Source organism: Aythya marila (genome assembly GCF_965140915.1).
Source record: "Aythya marila genome assembly, chromosome: 18".
Classification (NCBI taxonomy): Eukaryota; Metazoa; Chordata; class Aves; order Anseriformes; family Anatidae; genus Aythya; species Aythya marila.
Genome location: NC_139059.1, coordinates 11065338 through 11088620, shown reverse-complemented (window position 1 = coordinate 11088620; position 23283 = coordinate 11065338). Strand labels below are relative to the sequence as shown.

The following is a 23283-nucleotide window of genomic DNA, read 5'->3' as shown; positions in this document are numbered from 1 at the left end:
TCTGGGAGATGCTGTGATATGCAATATCCCTGAAGTCTTCTAATGGATAGGCAGGAGCAGCAGCTGTTGAAGCTAGCTGGTAACAACCAGCCACATCATCATGAAGTTTCTTCCCCCTTAACTGCCATATGACTGCAGTGGATTTACTTTTTCCATCCCCAAATGGTGAACACCGACAATATTTAAGATAATGCTTCACTCATCCTTTCTAAAACCACTTCAGTATTATTCATACTGTATTACAAGTGTGTTCCTTGCAGAAAGTAGTTAGCAATGCTCAAGGCCTAAACAGTAAGAAAAAAAACATTGTCACGTGCTCTAATATAAACATATTTAATGCAAAACGAGCACTGAATTTAGTTATTTAGGGTCTTACACCTCCAGAGTACATAGCATGAAAGTAAGAAAAATACAGAAAATTAGAGCACAATAGTGAAAACAGCACTGAATCTTGTATTATCAACTATATCGTGTGGAAGAAACACCCCGGCACTTGCTAAGAAGCATAACTAAATGCATTGCAAGTGCAAGACTGACAAATTTGAAGTCCACAAAAGAGAATAACGCATGAAGCAGTTCCCTTAAGTTGTAGGCCACCTGTAAAGGCTTAAAGTAGTGAAATCTGTGATTGCCTCTTTTTTTGTGTATGTCCTGTCTTAGCTACAAACTGAAGTTCAAAGCAAAGTCATATAAGGAAATTTTGCTAATGTTTGACCTTGTGGCAGAACAAGGAGATAATGATGGATAAGCGATGCAGAGCAAGTCTTAGAGCTCTTACACAGATTGCCAACAGTGAGGGAACACATGCCTCTAAGGGAGGGATGAAGAACCAAGATGACAGTGACAAGCCTCTGCAGAATTAAATGGCCACTGAGGAGAGATTCTCAGGTTTTAGTATTTTCAGTCATCAGTTTCAGTACTGACACTGTACACCACACCCTTTATAGACTTTTGAACCACCTTGCATGTTTTGTGAGGTATCAAGTCTATTTAAGCAGTAGAAAAGCTTTTATGTGGACCAGAGAAATGAACTGGAGGCTACTGGAACAATTCCTTTTTAGCCATAAGCTCACTGAAGATCTGGTGCAGGAAGCAGGGTGAGGGGATTGGAAGAGAAAGGTCTGCTGTCTCTTATTTCTCTTCAGCTTACCAGTATAGATTTTTACTTCTGTTTCCCCCTCCTAATCTTCCTCATACTCTTATCAAGAAAAAAAAATCATGGATTTCAATCTCACCTCTTGGAGCTGGAGTATTTCTGCTTCAAGACCTTTGAGCTTCTTCTCACTCTCTTTGGACTGTGCAAAGATCTCATCTCTGGATGCACGGGCTTCTTCCAGCTCCCGCTGGTAGTCTTTCATTTGAGCCTGTAGTTGGAAGAAAACCACAGCCATGTTGCATTAAGACAATCATGAGATTCGTAGCTCTGTAGCTTCTTATCTCCTAAAGAGGAAAGGCCTCCCCCCTCAAAGTAACTTCATTCCACTTAAATGCGTTTTTCAGTTACTTTTACAGTAAAACTTAATTTTCTTATCTCTGCATCACTCATTCTTTGTCAGAAATCTCATTACAGGGCTTTACCTCAATTATTTGGTATATTTCTTGTAGAGAAAAGACCTCAAATAAAGAGCTGCTCAACTGAAATCATGCATGAAACTTGTGGAAGTTGGAATTCCAAGGTGAAGCTTGGAATGACTTGGAAAAAAAATCTATATACTTGAATTGATTGAAAAAGCTTATTGCAAGTATGCAAGCTAAGACTTTATTCTCAGTCCAGAAGTAGCAATTCACCATTTTGTACATATAACCTAGTAGCACATGCTTAGCTTCCAATTAATACACACTGCTAAGATCTCAGTGTGTATGAATTTTCACAAGTTTGACTTAAGATGCTAAAAGAGTATAAAAGTTGGAGAGAAACTGCATTTAAGTTGTACTTGCATCTCTGGAATACCACTGAGCAAAAAAATCACTTATTTTAAGTGATTTGATTTTTATGAAAGTGTACACAGCTCAGCTCTCTATCTGACCTGTTCTTTTGGAGTAGAGGAGTACAATATTGTTCATGGACCACTACCTCTTGCTTTAACCTAGCCTCTCCTCATCCAGAGCCTGGACTCAGTTCCTCATCCAGAGCCTGAACTCAGTTCCAGAACTGTCTTCACTTGCTTGGATTGACAAGAAATAGAGAGGACAGGGCAGAAAGGCAATTTAATTTGCCATGTGCCTTACAAGCTTTGGGTCATGGCACTGAACGTCTTTGGTAAAATGGAACTCTACCGAATGCTCAACATTTTCCTGGGAATGGAAAACAAATCCTCAACACATGGGCTGCATTCTCTTGCCAAACAGAAAAGAATGGGCTTCTTGCAGACTTTTTTAAAGCAACTGAAAGTTACTCCTTATTCTCTTAAAGCATTTTGGCTGAAAATGCCTTAACATGTTCATTTTAGGAAGCAGCAGTCAGGAAGAGCTGAGCCCAAATCAGTAAATTCAAAGACACACAATGTAAGAAATGCAGCCTGTAAAGCAATACTCAGTGAATCTTTATGCAAAGTGTTGAAACAAAAAGTTGACTATTGAATAACAATACATCGGGGACAACCTTAACTCCTTACCAACAAAAGGATGAGAGGAATTTTGAACCGGTGATGAATTCAGGCCAGATACTCTCTGACACATGCCAGCACAGTTGAGCCAGATACTCCTCTTGCTTTCCATTAGATACATTTGCAGTTTGAAGGCATCACCCTTGACAGATTGCCACCAGGGGACAAAGCAGCTCAGTTGATTAGCTGTACTTACCTGGAGCTTACGTAGCTGTTTGATTGCTTCATCTCGAGCCTTATTTGCAGCTTCTATCTGACCTTCCAGGTCTTTCAGATCCATCTCCATTTTCTTTTTGGCTGCCACAGCAAGAGCCCTCTGCTTGCGCTCATCTTCCAGTTCTGCCTCCAACTCTCGCACCTGTGAAATCAAGACACTTAGGCTCCATCCCAGGAATGGAATAAACATGAAATCTTAGCAAACGGTCTGAAAATCCAAAAGGCTTTTGTAGAGCAGAATGAGCATTACTTGATTGAGTGACCAAGAGAATGCAGAAGGTAATCTACAGGAGAAGGCACTGCAGATGGCAAAAACAAATCCACAAATTGGAAGCACAGATCTCTGAACTGACAGAAGAGAGAACTGTGACAATAACTCAGTGTCTGAAGCATTCCCATTTCATCCGTTTAGCTATTTAGTGATCAGCTCTTTGCCCAGTGCTTTTAGGTTTCACTCTGGGGCAGATGTCACTAATTCTGATTGAGCGACTAAAAGGAAAATAAGAAGTAGAATCACCTCATTTTCCTCCAGGAAAAAAAATGAAGTAATTCTCTTAGAAACAGCAGTGCTACTAGCATTCTGTACACTATTTTTTTTCCCCAAAACAAAACAGAAAAGCAAAGTAGCTGAGCAGCTAGTCAACAAGAACTAAGCCAAACGTATGCAAAAATAAGACTTACACAAAAAGCCATTATTACACAGGTTACCAACATGAAATAATGTACTTTTAATCCCTGAATTAAGCTTCCCTCCTCATGTTAGGTCAAGGTTTCTGTTCTCATCCTATGCCAGTAAGTGTCAATTTTGCACTGTAAAACTTTAAAAGCCTTCCAACGCTTGTGTTTGTTTCTACAAGATCTTTACATTGATAATTCCTAATTTTTCAGTAACTAAGTTCTTGTTTTCTTGTGATAAATATTGAAATACTGTTGTTTTACTTTACAAAGCTTTAGAAGAATTTAATTAGAAACATCTCTTAAAATATGAAATTTTAAAGGCATTTCTTGAGTCTTTGGATCTGCCTCATGTTTCTAGAGGTTTTAAGCCTGGAAAATCTGAAATCTTTTCCAGTGTTGTTATTTAGGAAGCAGTTCACTTACAGTCCTTCAGTCTATGTCAGGATCCACAGATTTGTTACTCCATACCAAACAGGATGGGCTTGAAAGTCCAAATGACATACCAGTGACCTTGGAATACACCTGTATTGCAGCAATAGCAAAGACTCTGCTTGCACATTGAGTGCTTTTGGTTAGGACACCAGAAACCATTTGCCTTGCAAGGTCCCTCAGTAGAAGACTCCGAGGCTAACAGTTGACAGTGGCCAGTCCTCAACAAGACAATTTTATTATTTGTGAAGATCAATGCTAGGGACTTCTATGGGATGGGATCTTTAAGCAAATAGTTTTATTTTTCTAGTAGAAAGTTATCACCAAAGCCAGAGCTTTTGCAAAAGAACCTCACACCCTTCCCTCTACGAAGTGCAGTAAAATAGACATACTTGTTTAACCAGCATCCTCTTTTTCTCTTCATTCTGCTCATCTCTGGCTTGCAGATCTCTCTCAAACTGGGCTTTCATAGCTTGCATGTTCACTTCCAAACGAAGCTTAGCATCCTCTGTGGCCTGCAGTTCATCTTCCAGTTCTTCAAGCTGAGTTCTCATCTCTTCAACTTGTTGCTCTAAAGTCCGCTTGGATTTCTCCAGCTCATGGACCTAAGCCACAAACATTTATCAGACCCTCTCCTTCAGGTATCTCAACAAAAGCACTTAGTACAGCAAAATAAAGCATTACATGAACACAGTACACTATGCTTTGCATTCTAAGTCTGACACCAAATCAGAACAGGCAGAGCAGCTTTTTTAAGTCTGTATTAGAGAACCCAGCAAAAACCTATGCAATTTATTAGACAGATGAGCTGTGCAGTTAGTGTGACAGTCTACGTGACAAAGAAAAAGTAGTAGTGAAATAAGCTCTTAAATCTATCTCCAGTGCCACAAGTCATTTGGCCAGAACTTTCTACTCTGCACATCCTTCACATCTTTTCAAGAGATAATGGTAATTAAGCCTGAATGACTACCCCAACCCCATATTTTAAGTATTCACCTCTCCAGTACCTTGAGTTATATATCAGCTTCAAAAAATGGAAATTCTAATTTAGTGTCAAACATACTTCTCTCATTAGAGAGTTTTACTGTGTTATTCCCCATGCAGTATATAACAAAAATAAGGTGTGGAAAAATACTTACATTTTTGCCCACATCATCTTTAGAGCTCATTAAGTCCTCCATATCTGCACGCAACTGTTTGTTCTGTCTCTCAAATTCTTCCTTAGCTTCAAGGGCTTCTTCCAAGGCTCGAGCCAGAGACAGTGCTTTGGTTTCCTTCTCCCTTGCCTCTGCTTCAGCACGATCTCTTTCTTCTGCATACCTGGCAGAAATATTCTTCTCTTCTGCCAGCATCTGAACGTAAGAAATAAATTAATTTATCTCAAATATTATAATCAGGTCCTTTCCGCCTTGTGTTTTAGTCAATCAAATGGTTAATGCTCAAAGCTTAACTGGCCTTCAGAAGCTTGCTGGCCTCTTAGGACTTTATCAAAGTGCTAGTAAGGAAACAACTAAAGCTGTTCTGGGATGAGATGAGGAAAGGAAGCTACTATTCAAGACTATGTAAGTTTTACATTATTCTGATCTTTTGGTCTTCACATCCTTTCTTAGTCTATCACAAGGAATTACAATAATGCTTTTTAAGTCAAGATTTTGTTCCTAATATAGTTTTTTTTTTTTAATATATATATATATATATATAAAGAGCTTATTTCTTAATCTAACAAGACTCTAACATGAAATTTAGCTCACTGAAATCATAAGTGCCTTCTCATAGCAAGGGCCAAACTGCGCACATCAAATTTACCAGTAACAGAACTCTTCTAGCTGGATCCTTCTATAGTTACTACATAAATGAGTACTGTAAATATAAACAAGATGCCATTTAAAAAATTCATACAAAGTAGCAAGATGACAGGAAACAAGATTACCTGATCAAACTTCTTCTGCTTTTTCTCCAAATTAGAGACAATCTGGCGCTGATGATCTAGATCCACCATCAAGTCATCCAGCTCTTGCTGCAGGCGGTTCTTTGTCTTTTCGAGTTTGTCATAAGCCATTGCCTTCTCTTCGAGGCGCTGGCTTAAGGATTCCATATCCTTCAGTAATTTCTTCTTATTTTCCTCCAAGCCTTCTATGGTTCCCAAGTCATCATCTACCTTTTTCTTAGCATCAGCTAACTGAAGTTTATCAAAAGAAAAAGATACTTAGTACATCATGAGAAGGAAACAAAAGCATCAAACAAGAGCATCAGGTCCAAAGTACAAAACCAGAAGCAGCACAAGAATTGTGAACTAGCAGCATATTAAACAACATGAAGTTTAGGTAACAGAATCATAGAGTAGCTTGAGTTGAAAGAGATCTTTAAAGATCATTTAGTTCCAACTGCCCTGCCATGGGCAGGGACACCTTCCACTACACCAACAACTGGCTGCCCCCAGTCCCATCCAGCCTGGCCTTGGCACTGTCAGAGATGGGGCACCCACAGCGCCTCGGGGCAGCCTGGGCCAGGGACTCACTGCCCTTTGAGTAAATAGTCTCTTCCTTGTATCTAATCTAAAGCCATCACCCCCTGTCCTATCCATTCCCTGACAAAATCTCTCCCCAGCTTTCCTGCAGCCCTCTTTAGGCACTGGAATACCGCTGTGAGGTCTCCCCAGAGCCTTCTCTTCTCCAGGCTGAACAACCCCAACTCTTGCACAGCTTCACTCTTCATAGGAGACGTGCTCCAGCCCTCTCTGATCATCCTCGTGACCCTCCTCTGGACCTGTTCTATGTCCACGTGCTTCTTACACTGGAGCCCCAGAGCTGAATGCAGCTCTACAGGTGGGGTCCAAATGATGGAGTAGATGGAGACAATCCCCTCCCTCAACCTGCTGGCCATGTTGCTTTTTCATGCAGCCCATGATATGGTTCGCTTTCTCTGGGGCTTCACCTGACCACCACAGCTTTTCAGATATGATGGATTGCAGCTTAGCAAATTGGATAGTGGCTTAGCAACTTAAGATGACATTTCTCCAAGAGGTTTGGGGCACCAGTTCCATCTCACCTGGAACGTACAGGCCTTGCAGAAGTCCTGCCATTTACAACCACTTACCTGCGACTGCAAGGCTAACATTTGTTTTTCCAAGTTCTTTCTGGCCTCCTCCTCCTCTTCCTGCTGCTCTTGCAGGTTGTTCTTCTCCTCTTCCAGCTGCCTAATCCTACTGCTCAGGTTGAGTTTCTGGCGGGTTTCTTCCTGGAGAAGCTCCTGTTACATGAACAAGCACATTCAAAACTCAGTTTGGTTGATCCTGGCTTTAGAATAACGCCTTCTATTACTCCATAAGAGTTTCATGTTTAATTATTTTCTTGCGATATTTTTGTACAGAGACATGCTTATGAAAAGCACCTGCAGTTTGGCTTTCCAAGAAAGTACTCATTTGTTCTGGGCAAACAAACTTAAGACATTTTTGATTAGGGAATCCATACCACTGCGTTCTAGAAGTTCACAGATGATACTTTAAAAAAAATAAAAATGAATGAACACAGAAGTCACTTTCAAAGTTTACTTATCTTCTTTAGGACAAATCAGAGTACCTGTTTAAACCCCTAGGAAGAAAATACAGCAGTAAATCCTGCAATGGTAGTATGCTTCCAAGTTTTCTGCATTGCATAAACATAGAGGTCAGTTTAAAGATAATTGTAATTTGGCAATGTGAACTTCTGTCATAACAGAAATTAATGAAAGCTATAACAACCTCCCCCCAACCCCTAATCCTGTTCCTCACAGATCCCTATGCTAATAATTACGATTAGCGCTATTCTAGGAATCACTATCAGCATTTTTATACATAACAAAAGTGTATTTGAGCAATGACTACATGAATAAAGGTGAAATATTTAAAATAAAATAAAAAAGTGGTAGTTTTAAGAACTTAAGCCGCAAGTAAACAACAGTATTGTCTCTCATACCTTTCATATACCCCAAGGACCTTATTTACTTACATTACAACCTTCTGCTTCAAAAGGTTTTTCCTGACTTAATACTTATCTTCCACAGACAAAAATAAAAGAGAAACTGAAAAGCTACAGTCTATCAAGTACAGAATCTTAGATTGTGCATAATTGGCTCCATACATAACTGAAAAGTCATTATACATCACATTTCACTAGACTTCAATGGGACATACAGATTCTACCCAGGGGATTTTCAGAACCATGGAAGTGTATTTGCTGCCATGCAGTTAGCATTTCAATGAGGAACAAAGCCTAAGAACAAATTTCAAGCTGCACTGCACACACACCTGTGTATCCTGAAGCTGCGATTCCAAACTAGCTGCATCCTTGGCAAACTTGATGCCTTTCTTCTCTGCTTCCTCCAGGAGACTTGAGACATTATCCAATTCATTCTGTAAAGCAAGCAGTATGAAGGTAACACCACGCAGCTGACTCACAGCAAATCCTACATCCCATTGGGAGCTGGAGCTTCAGAAAACAAAACTCAACAAATCCCAAGCATGGCAAGACAACATTAGATCCCAGCAGAGGGATAGATACCACCAGCTAAAAATATAGAAGATTGACTAGAAACAAAGTTGGAAGTCAAACCTGAACTTCAGTAGTATAACATGGCAGGCACGCCATTTAGCAGAGCACGTTGTTCTATTATCTGCATGCCAATACCTGCATTCAGAGTTAAATGCTATCTTTAATTATAGGGCCATATACCTTACGGGATCATGGATTCAGGGATTATCATGGTGGCAGCTGGGTTTAAAGCATCAGCGCAAAGGTTACTGCCAGGTGCCAAGTCTTGTTATTTTAGGCTATGCTACTTATGGGATATTGTGAGAGACTGCGTGAAATCTTCCTCTGAGAAGAACTAGGCCATCCCCTTTCTGAAGTGCTTTAGGTTGAGTTAAAGCACTCATTGCCATAGTTCAAAAGTCAGTCCTGGCTCCTTTTTGCTCGTTTCCTCCTTTTCCCCAAAAGGATGGGCCTTACAATCTGTATCTGTCAAGTTCTCAACTTTGAAGCACAGAACAAAATCCATGGCCATCATCAGCACATTTTGCTCACAACTATGGAAGAGCTCAGCTTAATCTTCTCAACCCTATATCCCAGCCAAAAACCTGAAGGCTAGATATCAGCAGCGGGACTATACAGAACCTCCTGTAGGATTTGGTCTCCAGGATGGGAAGCCATACTTAAAAATCAACATAATTCTCACAGTGGGACAGCCATGACATTAAGACTGAGTTTTTGGGCTGTCTGCTTCTGATGCACACCACCACTCGAGTACACACAAGTGCATGACTGAGGTCACCTCCCATGGCAGCTACAAGCCCAGCTCCCGTAAACATAACTGCATCTTTGAAAGATATTTTTCCTAGTAATTTCTGTATACATTTGAGGCTTTTACTTTCTTGCCCATTTTTCAGCAGTTTAGGACTTTCATAAAGCCTTACCTGCAGCTTGTTAGCTTTCTCCGCCAGCTCCACCCTCAGTCTTTCACCTTCAGTGACCTTAGCAGTTAGTTCTTGTACCTGAGCATCAAGCTTCTTCCTCTTATGCTCAGACTCTGCCTTGACCTGCTGCAATACCTTCACTTCACAGGCCAACTCCTTGTTGTCAGACTCTAGGCCTTGCTTGTTTTTTTCAAGATTTGCCTTGAACTAGGAAAGACAAAAAGAAAGAAATTCAACACTGTTACACATCAATAACGTCTTCTGCTAAAAAATATATTCAGTCCAGCAAATCTGGTTTACAAGTTTGAAGATAAAACAAGAGCTTGGCACGTTGCAAGCAGAGTGTTTAAAGTGTCGCCATGTGAGATTCCGTGTATGTTAGCCAAAGACAAGTTAAAGCACATTAATCCACCTGCAGACACCACAGGTATCAGCAAGCACCAGAAGACACTTCCATGACAAGAACTGGGACATCAGTGCTGTAAAATGACGGAGTAACACTGTAAGTAGGAAGGAATGTGCCCATTAACAGATCAGCATGGCTCATCTCACAGAAATAAAGGGAAAGATATTAACTAAAGCTGCCCTGATTTTAGTAGGCATAGCAGCCTGGAAGTGCATAACAAAGCACTTTTTACCACTGCTCTGACATTTGTCAAAAATCTTTTGAAATATCTCTTATGCCAATTACTTTAAGTCCCGTTCCTACTATATCACCAAAACTGACACTATCTCAGAGGACCTTTGTTTAAAATTGTGGGGTATTCTTCCATCTTTTCATACTGTTATTGACGACATTTAATGAACAAGAAGAGAGTATATGCATGAGATCTTCAGGTGAAAAAATTTTCAGGTGAAAAAGTTAATGCTCCTCAGCATTAACTGCTACATTTCTCAGTATTTAAAGGAAGTCCCTACATAAAAATATTACTACAATATACGAATTGTCCACGAATAAATTTGTGAACAGCCATTACTATAATTGCCTAAAGATTTATTTATTTTTTGTCAGTATTGGAACAAGACACTCAGGCAGCATTATTCTTACTAGTGTAGCCTGAGTGCAGTAACAAGGTGGTGCCTCCTCCTACCTGCTCTGGTTACCAGGGAAGACATTACAGCTGCCCAAATAGGCAAGACACTCCACAGACATCTACTACTGGAGTTCACAGGACATGTGCTAAGTTAAGAGTATCTGGATTACACTACCTGCACTTTACTTGGTTATATGTCAGTCCTGATGCTATAATTACCATATTCGGAAGCATTCTGCTATTCTCTCATGCTGAGAACTGCTTTTCATCAAATAAGCATGTGGCCAGCTGGATAATTCCCACGTGACTTTTATCTCTAGGTGCACTGTTTCCAAGTCTAATGAAGACTTTTCAGACAGATGCCAAGAGTGTCTAATAGTTACATCTGTGATGTATTTGATTCAATTACAACAGTAACATATGGAAAGAGAATGACAACTTAGCTCTGCAGATGTCAGTGGAAGGGACTAGAACAGTTACATTACTTATGTAAAATCCTGAGGCAGAACAATACATTTCTGTAATTCATTTTCTGCTTACTCTTTTGGCCTGTTCGAGCTGTTCAGAGAGCTCTTCCAAGGCAGTAGCATGTCTCTGCCTGATTTCCTGGATCTGTGCTTCATGGTTCTTGGTTTCCTCTTCAATTGCTTTCTTCAGCTCAGCCACCTCCTGCTCACGCTTTGTCCTAGAGCAAGCATCAAGTATTATAAAAAATAAAAATAAAATCAACATTTTAGTCTTTGGTAAATTAAAGATTAGTTTTATTAGTGCCTTAGACAGGTGTATGACCCTACCTCAGCTCTTGCTGTGCTGCAGTGGTATCCAAGGTATCTTCCAGTTCAGTTTTTAAAGCCTCCAACTCTTCACTTAGATCTCTTTTCTGCTTTTCTGCCTTGTTTCGTGATGCCTTCTCAGATTCAAGATCCTCCTGGAGTTCCGCAATTTGAGCCTGCAACTCCCTTATCACTTTCAGTGCATTGTTTTTCTGAACTGCTTCTTCATCACCTCTGTTAAAAAGGGGGCACAGCAGTTAATATTTTTTAACCTCAGATCTATTCTCATAACAGTCTGGCTTTAATTATATACACAAATGACAGTTTAGAAAAAAAAAAAAAGACTTTGTAAAACTTTTTAGGTAGAATAACAGCACAATAGCAGTTTTCTTAAAGTCTTGACAAGCACAGTGCCTCAATATGCACTGTAAGAATCATCAACCTTTCAAGTTAACATCCAAGTATTCCAGTTTTGTAGATGCCACTAAATACTGTTCCAAAAATGTACCCTGTTTATAGAATTTTCTCTCTACAAAATAACAGATCATTATTCAATATAATAGAAACACCCTTTCTATTTTTTATGTGAGAGAAAGGCTACTGCACAAGTCTTGGTAATTTATCCCAATCACTGGAAATACTCTGACCATTAAGACAACTCACTGACAATCTCATGTTTTTCTCTCTTAAGCCTGAACTCTGGAGACTAAAAAGCTTATGCTAGTTATTGCATTACCCAATGCTAGTTTCACAAGTATACTTTTTTTTTTTTTTTGCAGCTTTGTAGAGCAAGGACACAGATAAAACACTAAATTCATTTTTTGCCACGTCCACTCACATGGATGGCTACCGATGCCCTAGCACAAATACGAACTGGCTTGTGTTAATATTCCCTGTTCTATACAACTGAAAAGCAGTCTGGTAGAGTAGCTTTCCACCACATTTCTGTAGTCATAAGCCCTCTGGTGCCCTTACCTAGCAAGAGCAGCCTGCAGCTCTTCTTCTTTCTTGGCCAGCTGGATCTTCAGTTCTTCAATCTGGGCTTGCAGCTCAGCTATTTGGTCCTGTAGGTCTGTTGTTTCACCATCAAGTTTTCTTTTAGCTTTTTCCAATTCTTGACGGGTCTTCTCCTCCTTTTTTAAGCGCTCTAGGAAAGTGACATAGATTTATCAGTGTTGTTTTTTTCTCCAATTACCCTCAGACCGTTCGTGGGCAGGGGAATGGGGTGGCAGGAAGGGTGGAAGTTTAGTTTATACTGTGTCAATTCTTTCTTCAGTCTGTAACTGGAAGGCCGACAGGGAAAACCGAAATAACGAAGCAGAGCTTCATGACATAGAAAATTAAGAAAAAAGTTGACAACTCCAGAGAAGGAAAGTTTGAGGGGAACAGAAACAACTTAATCTTGACAGAAAGTAAGGAATAGAATCTAAGAGAAGGACAGCTTGAGCTGTTAGGACAGATGATAATGGACATACAGATTCAAAAATGAAGATCGGCTAAGGCTTGGAAAAAATTACAGTTTGCATAGTTTTTGAAGGGCTAGGCAAGACTCCAAAAGGTTTACTGGAAAATAATACAGATTTAAGAAAACTTGGACAATCACAGTTTTTGGAAACATCTGTGCCATTAAGTCACATCACATTGGTATTTAGCAAGGTTTGTGACCCTTTAAGTAATTTGCTTTTCTAACTGATATACTCTTGCCCTGAGGCATTTCTTTGTGAAAGACATCCACTGATTAGTGCCATAGCAATACAATGCATTTAGTTTATCTGCCTGTTGTCTGAACAAGATAGTTCCTAACTGCATTGTCTAGCAGTTTGCTAATGGCTAGGTATGTTAATAAACTGAAGCAACAGGAAGGTTTTGCCAAATCACTAGTTCTTAGCATAGTATTAACACAATTCTACATATATTATCATAAATTATTAGACTTAGTCAATATTTTGTGGGTCTTCTGTGTACACATTTCTTTTACATCCTGGATTAAGACCTCATATTCTATACAGAAAGAGAGCCATGCTCAAGAACCACCTCTTAGTGCCACCCAAGGCAATTTAGGATTTTCCAGAAAAAAAAGATTAATAGTCTCTCTAAACAATTCTTGACCAAAAAAAATTGCACTTTCCCTTCTGTTTTCACATTACAGTTCTCAGGAGCTTTAGATAGAACATTGTCACAAGACCCAGTTTTGTAACTGAGAAAGTTCACAGTAAACTGAATTATTTTTTGGTCCAAATTTCAGTGCCTAACAGCGCCAAGACCCTAGCAGAGAAAGCTTAAGGGCTTCTTGAACCATCTCCAACAGTAAATATTATCCTACAGTGTTTCACTAGCCAATGAATTGCATGCCTTATAGTTAAGCTTTAATTTCCATTTTTTTGGTCATCCAAAATATGTCTTGGAATGGCACCATAACCAAACCCATCTGTCAAATATCTTCAAAAACATTAATCTTGATTTGAGCAAACAACTACTCAAGCACTTTTTTCCAGTTAACAAGCTTTACTTATGCTCACCTTATGGTCTCCGAATGATTTTTAAAGAAAAGGCACATCAATCCTCTACTATCCCTATTAGTTCAATACTTACTTATAACAGAAAATTAAGCTTTGCTATGCTTCCCATAAGCACAACCGTTTTAAAAGATGTAGTAAGCCATGCCATAATAAAGTTAGTTAAAAACTATTTCCAAATTAGGACACAAAGAGCAATTTTGCCTTATATTTTACAGCTTTGACTTGGCAGTTTCTTCACATTGTGTAATAGCTATGTTCAATTTTTTTTTTTTTAATCAAGAAGGGTTACATATAGGGCAGGTTTAGCCTGTGACAACATAGCTAAATAATCCAGAACAAACAGACAGAGAAATTAAACTATTTTTGATACACAAAACATTAACAAAACAATTCAGATTTGCTTAGGCTTCTAGTATGTTTTGGCTAGTAACACTATTTCAGAAATATATTTGCCTAGTATGTTATTTAGAAAACTGTAGCAATTCCACAAGGCAGATGTTTGACTTTAACATCATGAATTTCAGAATGCATCTAACTAAAACAATCTCAAAACTGAAAAACAAGTTAAAGAAGAGTAAGATGGAGCAGCCAGATGCAACAAGCCTTGAAAAAGCACAGTATCTGACAAGATAGATAACAAATAACAGCTATTAAGGTATCCACATGTAAGGGTATGTTTAGCAGACTGGGACAGACGCTGCATACACTGTGACAGGTGATCCATCCTCTCTGGTGTGACCTCCCAGTTGTTAATAGGCAAATGTAGTAAGAACAAACCTTCTAGATCGGTGATCATCATCTCTTGTTTGTTCTTGAGTTTGGCCAAGTTTTTGGCCTTTTCTTCTTCTTCAGCCAGCTGAGAAGTACATTCAGCAATTCGATCCTCCATCAGCTTCTTTTCCTAGTTACAAGAAAGGGCAGGGGTGTATGTAGAGAATAACTTCCAAAAGATGACTCAAGGAGTCTCTAAACAGCACGAATAACTGAATGTATGAAATCCATATAGAGGTCTCATATACAGTGTATTAATACATTTTATTTCATGTGACTGACCCATCAATCTTAGGGATCAATTTGAACAGTATAGAAACACGAACATTTGTTTTCCCAAGAATGAGAGATTTGGAATTTAAGGCATGTTTTTGTACGGCATTTACTGCACACTTTTGGAAAACCAGGTCACTTTCACTTGTCATCCAAGAGCATCTGTATAGATCAGAGAAAATAATGGTAGCATCTGTATGGCTAGCAAAGAACAATTGTAGCTATGACAAAACATTTAAAGCTCTTAGATTAGAAGACTCATGAAACCATTAAGAACACATGGCAAATGCCACCCTTTTAAAGGTCATTTCTGAAAAACTCCAAGTCTCTTAGCTTCAGCCTGTTCAAACCCCACAAGTCTTCAACGTAGGAACTCTAATGGTAAGAGAGCAGCAGCTTCAAACGTTTTGAGAACCATCACTTGCATTACTAACACTTATGAGCAGAATCTCCACCCATGCATACTGGTCTCACCTTCAAAAATTTGGAATTTTGGTCCTCCAACAGTAGGATCTCTTCTTCCATCTTCTTGATTTTAGCTTCAGCTGTCACTTTTTCAAGCTGCAACTTCTGTCTAGCTCCCTCCTCCTCATCAAGCTGTTCCTCTAGGTCCTGGGAAGAAAGGCAAGTGCATGTGTGTATTTTCCAGGTTATCTACGTGTCAACATTTTATTCTTTTGCTGGGTGGAAAACTTATTTTGAAGAGCCAGTTGCCCTAAATAAAACTAAAAAAAATACTTTTATTTTATTGATATTGTAAATGAATCTAAAAAACTGGTAATGAAATTAAGGGCCATGTGACACACATGAAATTTTTTTTTTGTACTCTGTATTTTAGATTTGGCTGAAGCATGCTGTCTTGGAAATACATACTCACTCCGCTACAGTCTTTCACCTTCCTGATTTTGCACATAAAAATAAAAATCCACCACAGAGGGAAATTAGACCCAGCACTACCTAATGACAAACAAGTTAGATTGGGTTTTATGTCAAATACTTCCTAACACACTGCATTTGAATAGGGCCTCAGGTATAACAGTGCAGTCGTCTGGGAAGAGACTCACACTGAAATCAGAAGACTGAATTCCTGTAGTCTAGAGCTCAACATTACAGCTGAACAATTTCAGAGAGACTGGCACAGATACTTAAATACTAGCAGAAAAGTATCAATTTATTGTGTTTCTCTTCATTCATCAATACTTATTAAAAGTCATCACAAGCTGTGGGATTTATCTCCCCTTCAAGTACTATTAGCATTTTGAAAAATAGTAAAGTTATGGATCCCCTGAACCCATAAGGATTTTAAGGTCTCCAGGTGTTCAAAAGGAAGCACCTGAAGTCTTCACAGAAAACAACTCAAAGGAGATTAATTTGTTTCATGAAAATTCAAAGGAGGAATATTCTTCATGATAATCACTGGATTTAAATCAAAAAACGTTTTCTTATAGAATCATAGAACAGCTTGGGTTAGAAGGGACCTTAAAGATCACCTAGTTCCACCCCCTCTGCCATGGGCAGGGATGCCACCCTTGGATGCCCAGGGCCTCATCCAACCTGGTCTTGAACACCTCCAGGGCTGGGGCATCCACAACTGATATTATCCCATCAGTCTCTTGAAGAAAGCAGGTAAGACCCATGCAGCTATTCCAGATTCCTGCCCACTCAGAAGTGCTTGCTGCCTTAGTCCTCTATCTGAATACACAAAAGATAGAACAGTGCATTTTGGCTTTTCTTCTTCTTTCCTCAACCTCACACCTTTGGAACCCACAGAAATCTAAACACACTGAACACAATAAGATAAATTAATTTGATTTATTGTTTTTTATTCCATATGTGGTGCTAAGGAACTGACTTCCTCCTTGCTGGGGAGGTGGTAAGCTTTCCTACCTTTTACTGTTTTGTTTGCATGCTTTTCCATTTCAAGACACCAAGAAACATACCTGAATATGGCCCTGCATTTTCTTTTTCTCATTCTGCAATATTTGATTTCTTTCTTCCTCCTCCTCTACCCTGGACTCCAAGTCATGGAGAATTTCTTCCAGCTCTTGTTTTTTGGCAGCCAAGCGAGCCCTCATCTCCTCAGCTTCTGCAAAGAGCTCCGTCTCAGCCTGCAGCTGCTCTGCAAGAATGTTTTTCTCTTCTAGAAGCTGCAAATATTAGACAAGTAGTACAAAGTTGTAAAGCAGTGAAAGCTTGATGTTTTGAAGTCTCTTGTGAAACTACACACATAGGACAACTACAAAAAGTTCTCTAAATACTAAGTTCTGTTCCAATTCTAGACTACCTGGTTCACATCCAAAAGTGGAAACTTATCACAGGGCTTTATCAGCAGTCCAGAAGACCCCAACTCCAGGAACAGAGCTACAGCAACAATCACTCAACTGCCTCGCCCAGTTTAAGGAACAGACCCCACCAGGGCACCTGCCCTACTTGCACTGTTCTACAAGCAACAAAAAGATGAGGGAAGTGCCTGTTTGCTGGAACCATCCCTCATCCTTGCACAGCAGCAGAGCAGTGTCATAGGTAGCTGGAGGGAGGCTGGCTCTTGCAGTCACTGGAACAGAACTGAAACATTACCTCTCGCAGTGTAATCTCAAGAATAGGAATTAAAATTTTTCCATTCTAGATATCCATCACAGTTCTATCATGTCTCAACTACCACAGTGACAAATACAAATCTGTCTGTATTGATACATTTTCAGCTGTTCTTCAAATTGGTACCAGTCTTACTATAAATTCATTTATGTTTTGCCCGTTCAACATTTTTTCCCCATGTCCCCATGACACAGCATGGAAATATCCCACCCTGAAAGCATAACTGAAGAGTAAAATGCTGCTGCTACTGAGGTTCTTTCAAAGCCAGGGAACGCGAACAGAACTATTATTTTGCCTTTTTTTTCTTTTTCCTTTACTACAGTATCTCCACGTTCCTGAAGGAATGCTCAACTTTTATTTTCCTGTTTTTAGCCAAGCGTGAAGGCAGTTAACTCATCTGACAAAAACAGTATTTTGATCAGAGGCCTCTCCTACACACCTCCCTCAACACAGGACATAGTGCAACACATTTCACATATTAAAAAGTTGATTTGCAGCACAAACCTGTTGATGTTTCCTTTCCATTTCCTCAAGTTCTGCTTCTACTTTTGTCTGTTTTTCTTTCACTTTCATTAGTTCTTCATCTTTGGCTTGAAGTTCTTCTTCTTGACGAGTCACCTGAAGAAGGGGCTTCACCTGCAAAATTTTGAAATGAACAAGTGAGAAATCGGATTGACCTATTTACAAAAGTCAAAGAAAATAACAGAATATAACAAACCTTTGTGAAGACTCTCCACCACTGCCAGTGCCTAAGCTTTAAATATGCAGCACAATTCCTCTGCAGGATTTTCAGTGCACTCAGTTGCTGCTGTTTCTTTGCAAAGGCCCTGAAGACAGAAAGAGCAAAACATTTCATGTTAAGAACAGCTATGCACGCATCTGTGTTTTTGATTTTTTTTACGAAGGTTACCCAACTCTAGAGCACTTGCAGACCATTATTTATTTATTTAAAGTTTTAATGACTATATTGACTTAATCATAAGTCAATCACTTAACTCCTTAAGAAAAGGGGATAGGCAAGAGCTGGATTCCATTTTACCAATGCTATTTGTTAAGACTTTTTCCTCAAATTGATAAAAATCAGGATGGATTAGACAGTGAACCGCCCCCCTTTGTTTCAAAAAACAGTTTTCCAGAGTACTTCTGAGAACTTATGATGGAGCAGGAGAGATTTTTTGCAATCATTAGCTATATTGAAGTAAACTGCTCCATGTGTCATAAAGCCAAGACCTAGAAAAGCAGATATTGTTATGGAATGAAGGTACAAAGTCTTATTAGAATTAGTAGGTGGAGACTTACCACTTTCCCTTGGACACAACTACAATATTTCAGGCAACATACTTTCTTAAGAAAAGTCTGTCCTTAGATAGAAGTTTTGAAGCCTAGCTACCTATCAAAGAGACTTGTAATCAAAAGCAGATCCAGTCATAAAAGCACACATACTTTCTAGCCAGGTATCCTCTGCAGACTGCCTGGAAGAAGATGATAATGTCTGTGATCTTCAGATCTCGTTCTTCTTCTAAGTGTGCCAAGACACCAGCTCGGAAAAATATCTTGCTCTGTCCAATTCTGTATAAGTTGGGGTCCAGCTCTAAGGCTCTGATCTACATGGATAGACAAGTATATGGCTTTTACGTCAAGAAAAGGACATTTTTTGTTTTAACTTTTCAGTGTTTTAACAATATTTAGGCATAAATACTTACCATTCGCTCACAGGCTTGCTTACCATCCATAAAACCTTTTGGAATTGCATTGGGAGTAAGGATCTCATACCTTAAAGTCAAATAAAAAAAAAGTCTTTATATTTACCAGTAATCTTTATTTTTATAAACCCATACAGGTATTACCACCAAGTGCATGACTAAGAAGTTCCTCCAGAAAGCTTTTCCAGAAGTCCATTTTAGGTTGCTTTCCCTTCCTCATTCTCTTTTGGATAAACTAAGCATTTAACTGCTTTGAGTTCAAACCCCCTCAAGACATCACACACTGATATGGATTTTGTTCTACTTGTGTTTGTTGTTGGTTTTTTTTTCTTCCAATAACTTAACAAGAAACTTCACCTCAAAAATAAAAACCTCAAGAGACTATGCACATTGTTACCTCTGTCTAAATTCCTGGAAGACTATCCTGTTTGGAAATCCTTGTCGACAAATCCTTATTCCTTCCAAAACACCATTGCAACGAAGCTGATCTAGAACTAGGTGTGGATCCAATTTTCCAGCCTGGACAAACAAAAACATGATTTTTAAATTTTTAATTTGCAATCATGAAAAATTGCAGTTTAAATTTTTCAAGATACTCTCTACAAAATCAACTGTCTAAATCCAGGGTGCGCTTGGGAATACTGAGAAGACATTCATAGAATGGTTTGGGCTAGACAGGACATTAAGGACCACCTAGTTCCAACCCTGCTGCCATAGGCAGGGAGACCTTCCACTAGATCAAGTTACCCAAAGCAACTACTAGATCAGGTAGCACAAAGTATATTGGTCTGTGTGAAAGCTTTGCAACACCTGCCTTCGAATTTCAAAGTGAATACCCAGACAGCATGCATAATTTAAAGTGCACATAAATATTCTTATTAATAAGGAGAAAGAATTCAGGGAGTAGTCTGTAGCACATACCCTCTTTTCATGGTTTGGAATGATGCAGCGAACAAAATTGGGATTAGTGTTTCGGAGCGTTGCCATCAGCTTGGTGAGAGACTCTTTGTACAGTTGCCCAACAGTACGAAACATGCCCTTCTTGGTCTTGTATGCAGAGCCAAAAGCAGTCTCTGTTATTCCAGTGACCTGATCCAGACCGACAATACGATCCACTGGGAAGGACAAGAGAAAGTAAATAAGTGAACCTTAATATTTGTCTGGTATAAAGATGCACAGAAAGAAGAGCAATAGTGCAGCAGCAAAAGCTTTGTGGAACAAATGACAGAAGATGCCATCAGTAGGCAAGGCAGTCAGCAGGTACTAGGGACACTGTGCAGAAGCAGTGGAACCAGAAGCCACAAACTTAAACAGCAGAGTAGTGTAGCTTTAGTAGGAACCTACTAAAATATCTAGCTCTTTACTTGCAGTTCTACATGACCAGTAAAGCCATTTTCTTTAAGTAAACTTTTAAGAAAGACAGTTGCCTTGAAACTGGCAATTCTTCGTATTCTTACAATATGAAATATTTGAGTTGAACATTTGGAATTAGTTATCTGTTCATATTTGTTTAAAATGAAGAGTCACTTATGACAATCATATAGGTGAAGTATGAGTTTTACTGAATGCTCAAATTTGTTTGAGGACAATGATTTACAGAAGAGTTGGAAATAGTATTATTTCATTGACAAGAGGGGAAAAAGTATTTGCCCGACTTTTGCAAGTCAGAGATTTTGAATAATTCTTTCAAGTTGTATATAAATCTGTGGAGATTTCCCCTTCACCAAAAGAGGGTTTTCAAAACAGGAAAACTGCACACCCATGCACTTCAAAGCTGCCACAAAGCATCAGAATAGAGAAAGGTTTTGTTTAATTTTGAAACATTTTGGGTAAGGATCTCCCTGGCTTCTTCTTTAGAAGCACGCATTCCAAATCTGACTGTCATCATTAAGACCTTTACGCCAAAAACATGAACAAGACTGTGATTCCACATGCATGTCAACAGTTATTTAAACAGCTTGCTTAAACATGGAATAAGGTGGCTTACATCTTAATAATAGCTGGTACTTCTTAGTACTGAATAAATACACAGCATGCATTGGTTCTCCATGAAATCAAGAGATTATATGTAATTTGTTTTTGTAATGTTATCTTCACATTCAATTACATCAAAGCAAAGGGAAACGCTACCAGAATTAGTTTTGTATATAAAGAATCAGAAAGTGTCAGTATTTTATTTCATACTTGTACTCACATGGCTTTCAAAAGTCTATACAAAACAGGAAGATTAAAAGCAGAAAAATACAGGGCAACAAGTTTGAATAACCACTTGCAAGTCTCATGTAGTACAGAGCAGAGCCCAGATCCTCCACACACAGTTTTAAATGCAAGAATCTATGTGGCTTATTAGAGTTAGAAGAATAAGTCTGTAGCAAGTTGTTCATAAGTGCATATCCCAAATATTTATTTTGGAGCAGAATTGAGTTCTACAGAAGAAGGGGGATAGAAATTACTGGAAGTTTACAGAAGCTATAGTTTTTTTAATTGAGTTCTACAGAAGAAGGGGGATAGAAATTCATCTTACAGAAGATGAATGTAACAGCACATACCCAACGGACACCACTAACGACTGGACATCATTCTGTTTTGGCATCTGGCATCTCTAAGACCGCGTACAGTTTTACAATGTTGTGAATAAATCGATTTTGATTTGTGTGTCTTGTCTTTTGCTCCCCTCTGTCCTCCAACTATATTAAGGTTATTTATATCGAAATAATCAATATTAAAGTTCATATGTCTTCCCTGTAGGTTAAGAGCAGTCACTGAACAGCATGAATGAAATTACCTATTGGCTAAAACTTCTGAACTCACACTCAGTAATTATTATTATTATTATTTTTAAGTAAACAGCACTTGCAGCCTGAAGTATGTAGTATATCGAGAATAGCAGGTTTCAAGTAAAAATTGCAAAGGTTGAAGGCACAAGCTTCACACACACATTTCAAAACTTGGAGAGGAAGAAGGGGAGGATGAAGAGGTTGGATAAAAATATCTAAAGCTTCTTCAAAATACCTAAGTAAGTGGTTTAATTTTAATACCTTAATAAAAGCATGCAATTTCTACAAGGGGAAATATTAAACATGTTTTTAAATAGAACGACTCTGATAAGTCAAGGAGAAATTTATTTTATATACTCCACTAACAAGACTGCAGCATTTCTGATAGTTTTCATAGATTCTTCACCTCCCCTTCTCAAAAACCATACCTACATTCTAAAATATCCAGAGTTTTGTCAATGTTGGACTGCAGAAAGAAGCTTGATAGTGTTATAAAGCTTATGCATTGTCTCAAATACTTAGAGCTACCAGAATTATCATTTAAGAAGCAATTCTGGAACTAGGAAGCAACAAACCTTTTCATCTGCAATGCTTAAATGCAATGCATAATATAGATGCTATATGTATGCAGCAGCAACTGAATAGGTATGCACTCAGAACATTTGCCTTGTGGAGGTATACCTAAATTTAGCATGAAATGAAAAAGTTCATGCAAGCCTACGAGCAAAAATGGTTTTCCTGTAGATACAACAGCCCTGCCTTTAGGAGGCCTATGGTTTTTATATCCATTCACCTGGTGGATCATGAAGACCAGTAATATTGTCATAGAAACAGGCTCTCTGAATATTCTGAATCTCTAAGGCAGAGAAACAGCAAAAACAGAAAGACAGAAGAGCAGACACACAAGACACTTCAGTTAGTATACAGAACAGGTTTATCAATTGCAAGCAGACTTAACTGTGCTACAAAGGCCATTAGGCCACAACATATTCCATGCATATTTCAATTATCTGTGGAAGCAGGTTTTGAATATTTGGATCAAACCACTTTCATTTCTACACATGTACTCAAAAGGAAAGGAGCAGATCCCCAACCAAAGAGTTCTTAATATATTCATTGTAACAGCTCTCTGCAGCTGAGCCAAGTAAGTACTCCTGAGAAGATGGAAACTCTGTATTAACCTACAGCAACACCTGTATCACAAGCTGGAATTTTTCCTGGAGTAAGAAAGTACAGGCTTTATGCGCTATGACATGTAAATATACTGATATTAATATACTGTGATGTTAAAAACTGTAACAGTCCCTGCTTAGTAGTTATTTGGTTATTTCTGCTTCTTGGAGCATTTTGGGAAAAAAATTTGTTGACGTGCAGGTAAAACTGGTTAAACAGCAATGTGCAGTTCAGTAGGCAAAATATTGCATTTGATTTTAATATGGAATATATAAGCACTGGTTTAG

The 23283-nt window shown here is 38.7% G+C and overlaps 1 protein-coding gene across 1 annotated transcript in view; it reads right to left on the bottom strand.

Annotated features, from left to right (window-relative positions):
- Positions 1-23283, bottom strand: part of MYH10 (myosin heavy chain 10) — a 103256-nt gene that overhangs the window by 5320 nt on the left and 74653 nt on the right. The window contains exons 16-35 of the mRNA XM_082775166.1: positions 19968-20161; positions 19444-19565; positions 19047-19116; positions 18787-18947; positions 18062-18170; positions 17848-17979; positions 16689-16895; positions 15223-15360; positions 14482-14605; positions 12161-12332; positions 11207-11419; positions 10953-11097; positions 9379-9585; positions 8215-8319; positions 7026-7178; positions 5860-6108; positions 5069-5281; positions 4322-4534; positions 2803-2964; positions 1236-1364 (exon numbers count right to left, since the gene is read on the bottom strand). Of these exons, the coding sequence (XP_082631292.1) occupies positions 1236-1364; positions 2803-2964; positions 4322-4534; positions 5069-5281; positions 5860-6108; positions 7026-7178; positions 8215-8319; positions 9379-9585; positions 10953-11097; positions 11207-11419; positions 12161-12332; positions 14482-14605; positions 15223-15360; positions 16689-16895; positions 17848-17979; positions 18062-18170; positions 18787-18947; positions 19047-19116; positions 19444-19565; positions 19968-20161 (3218 nt within the window). The remainder of the gene's footprint in view (positions 1-1235; positions 1365-2802; positions 2965-4321; positions 4535-5068; positions 5282-5859; positions 6109-7025; positions 7179-8214; positions 8320-9378; positions 9586-10952; positions 11098-11206; positions 11420-12160; positions 12333-14481; positions 14606-15222; positions 15361-16688; positions 16896-17847; positions 17980-18061; positions 18171-18786; positions 18948-19046; positions 19117-19443; positions 19566-19967; positions 20162-23283) is intronic.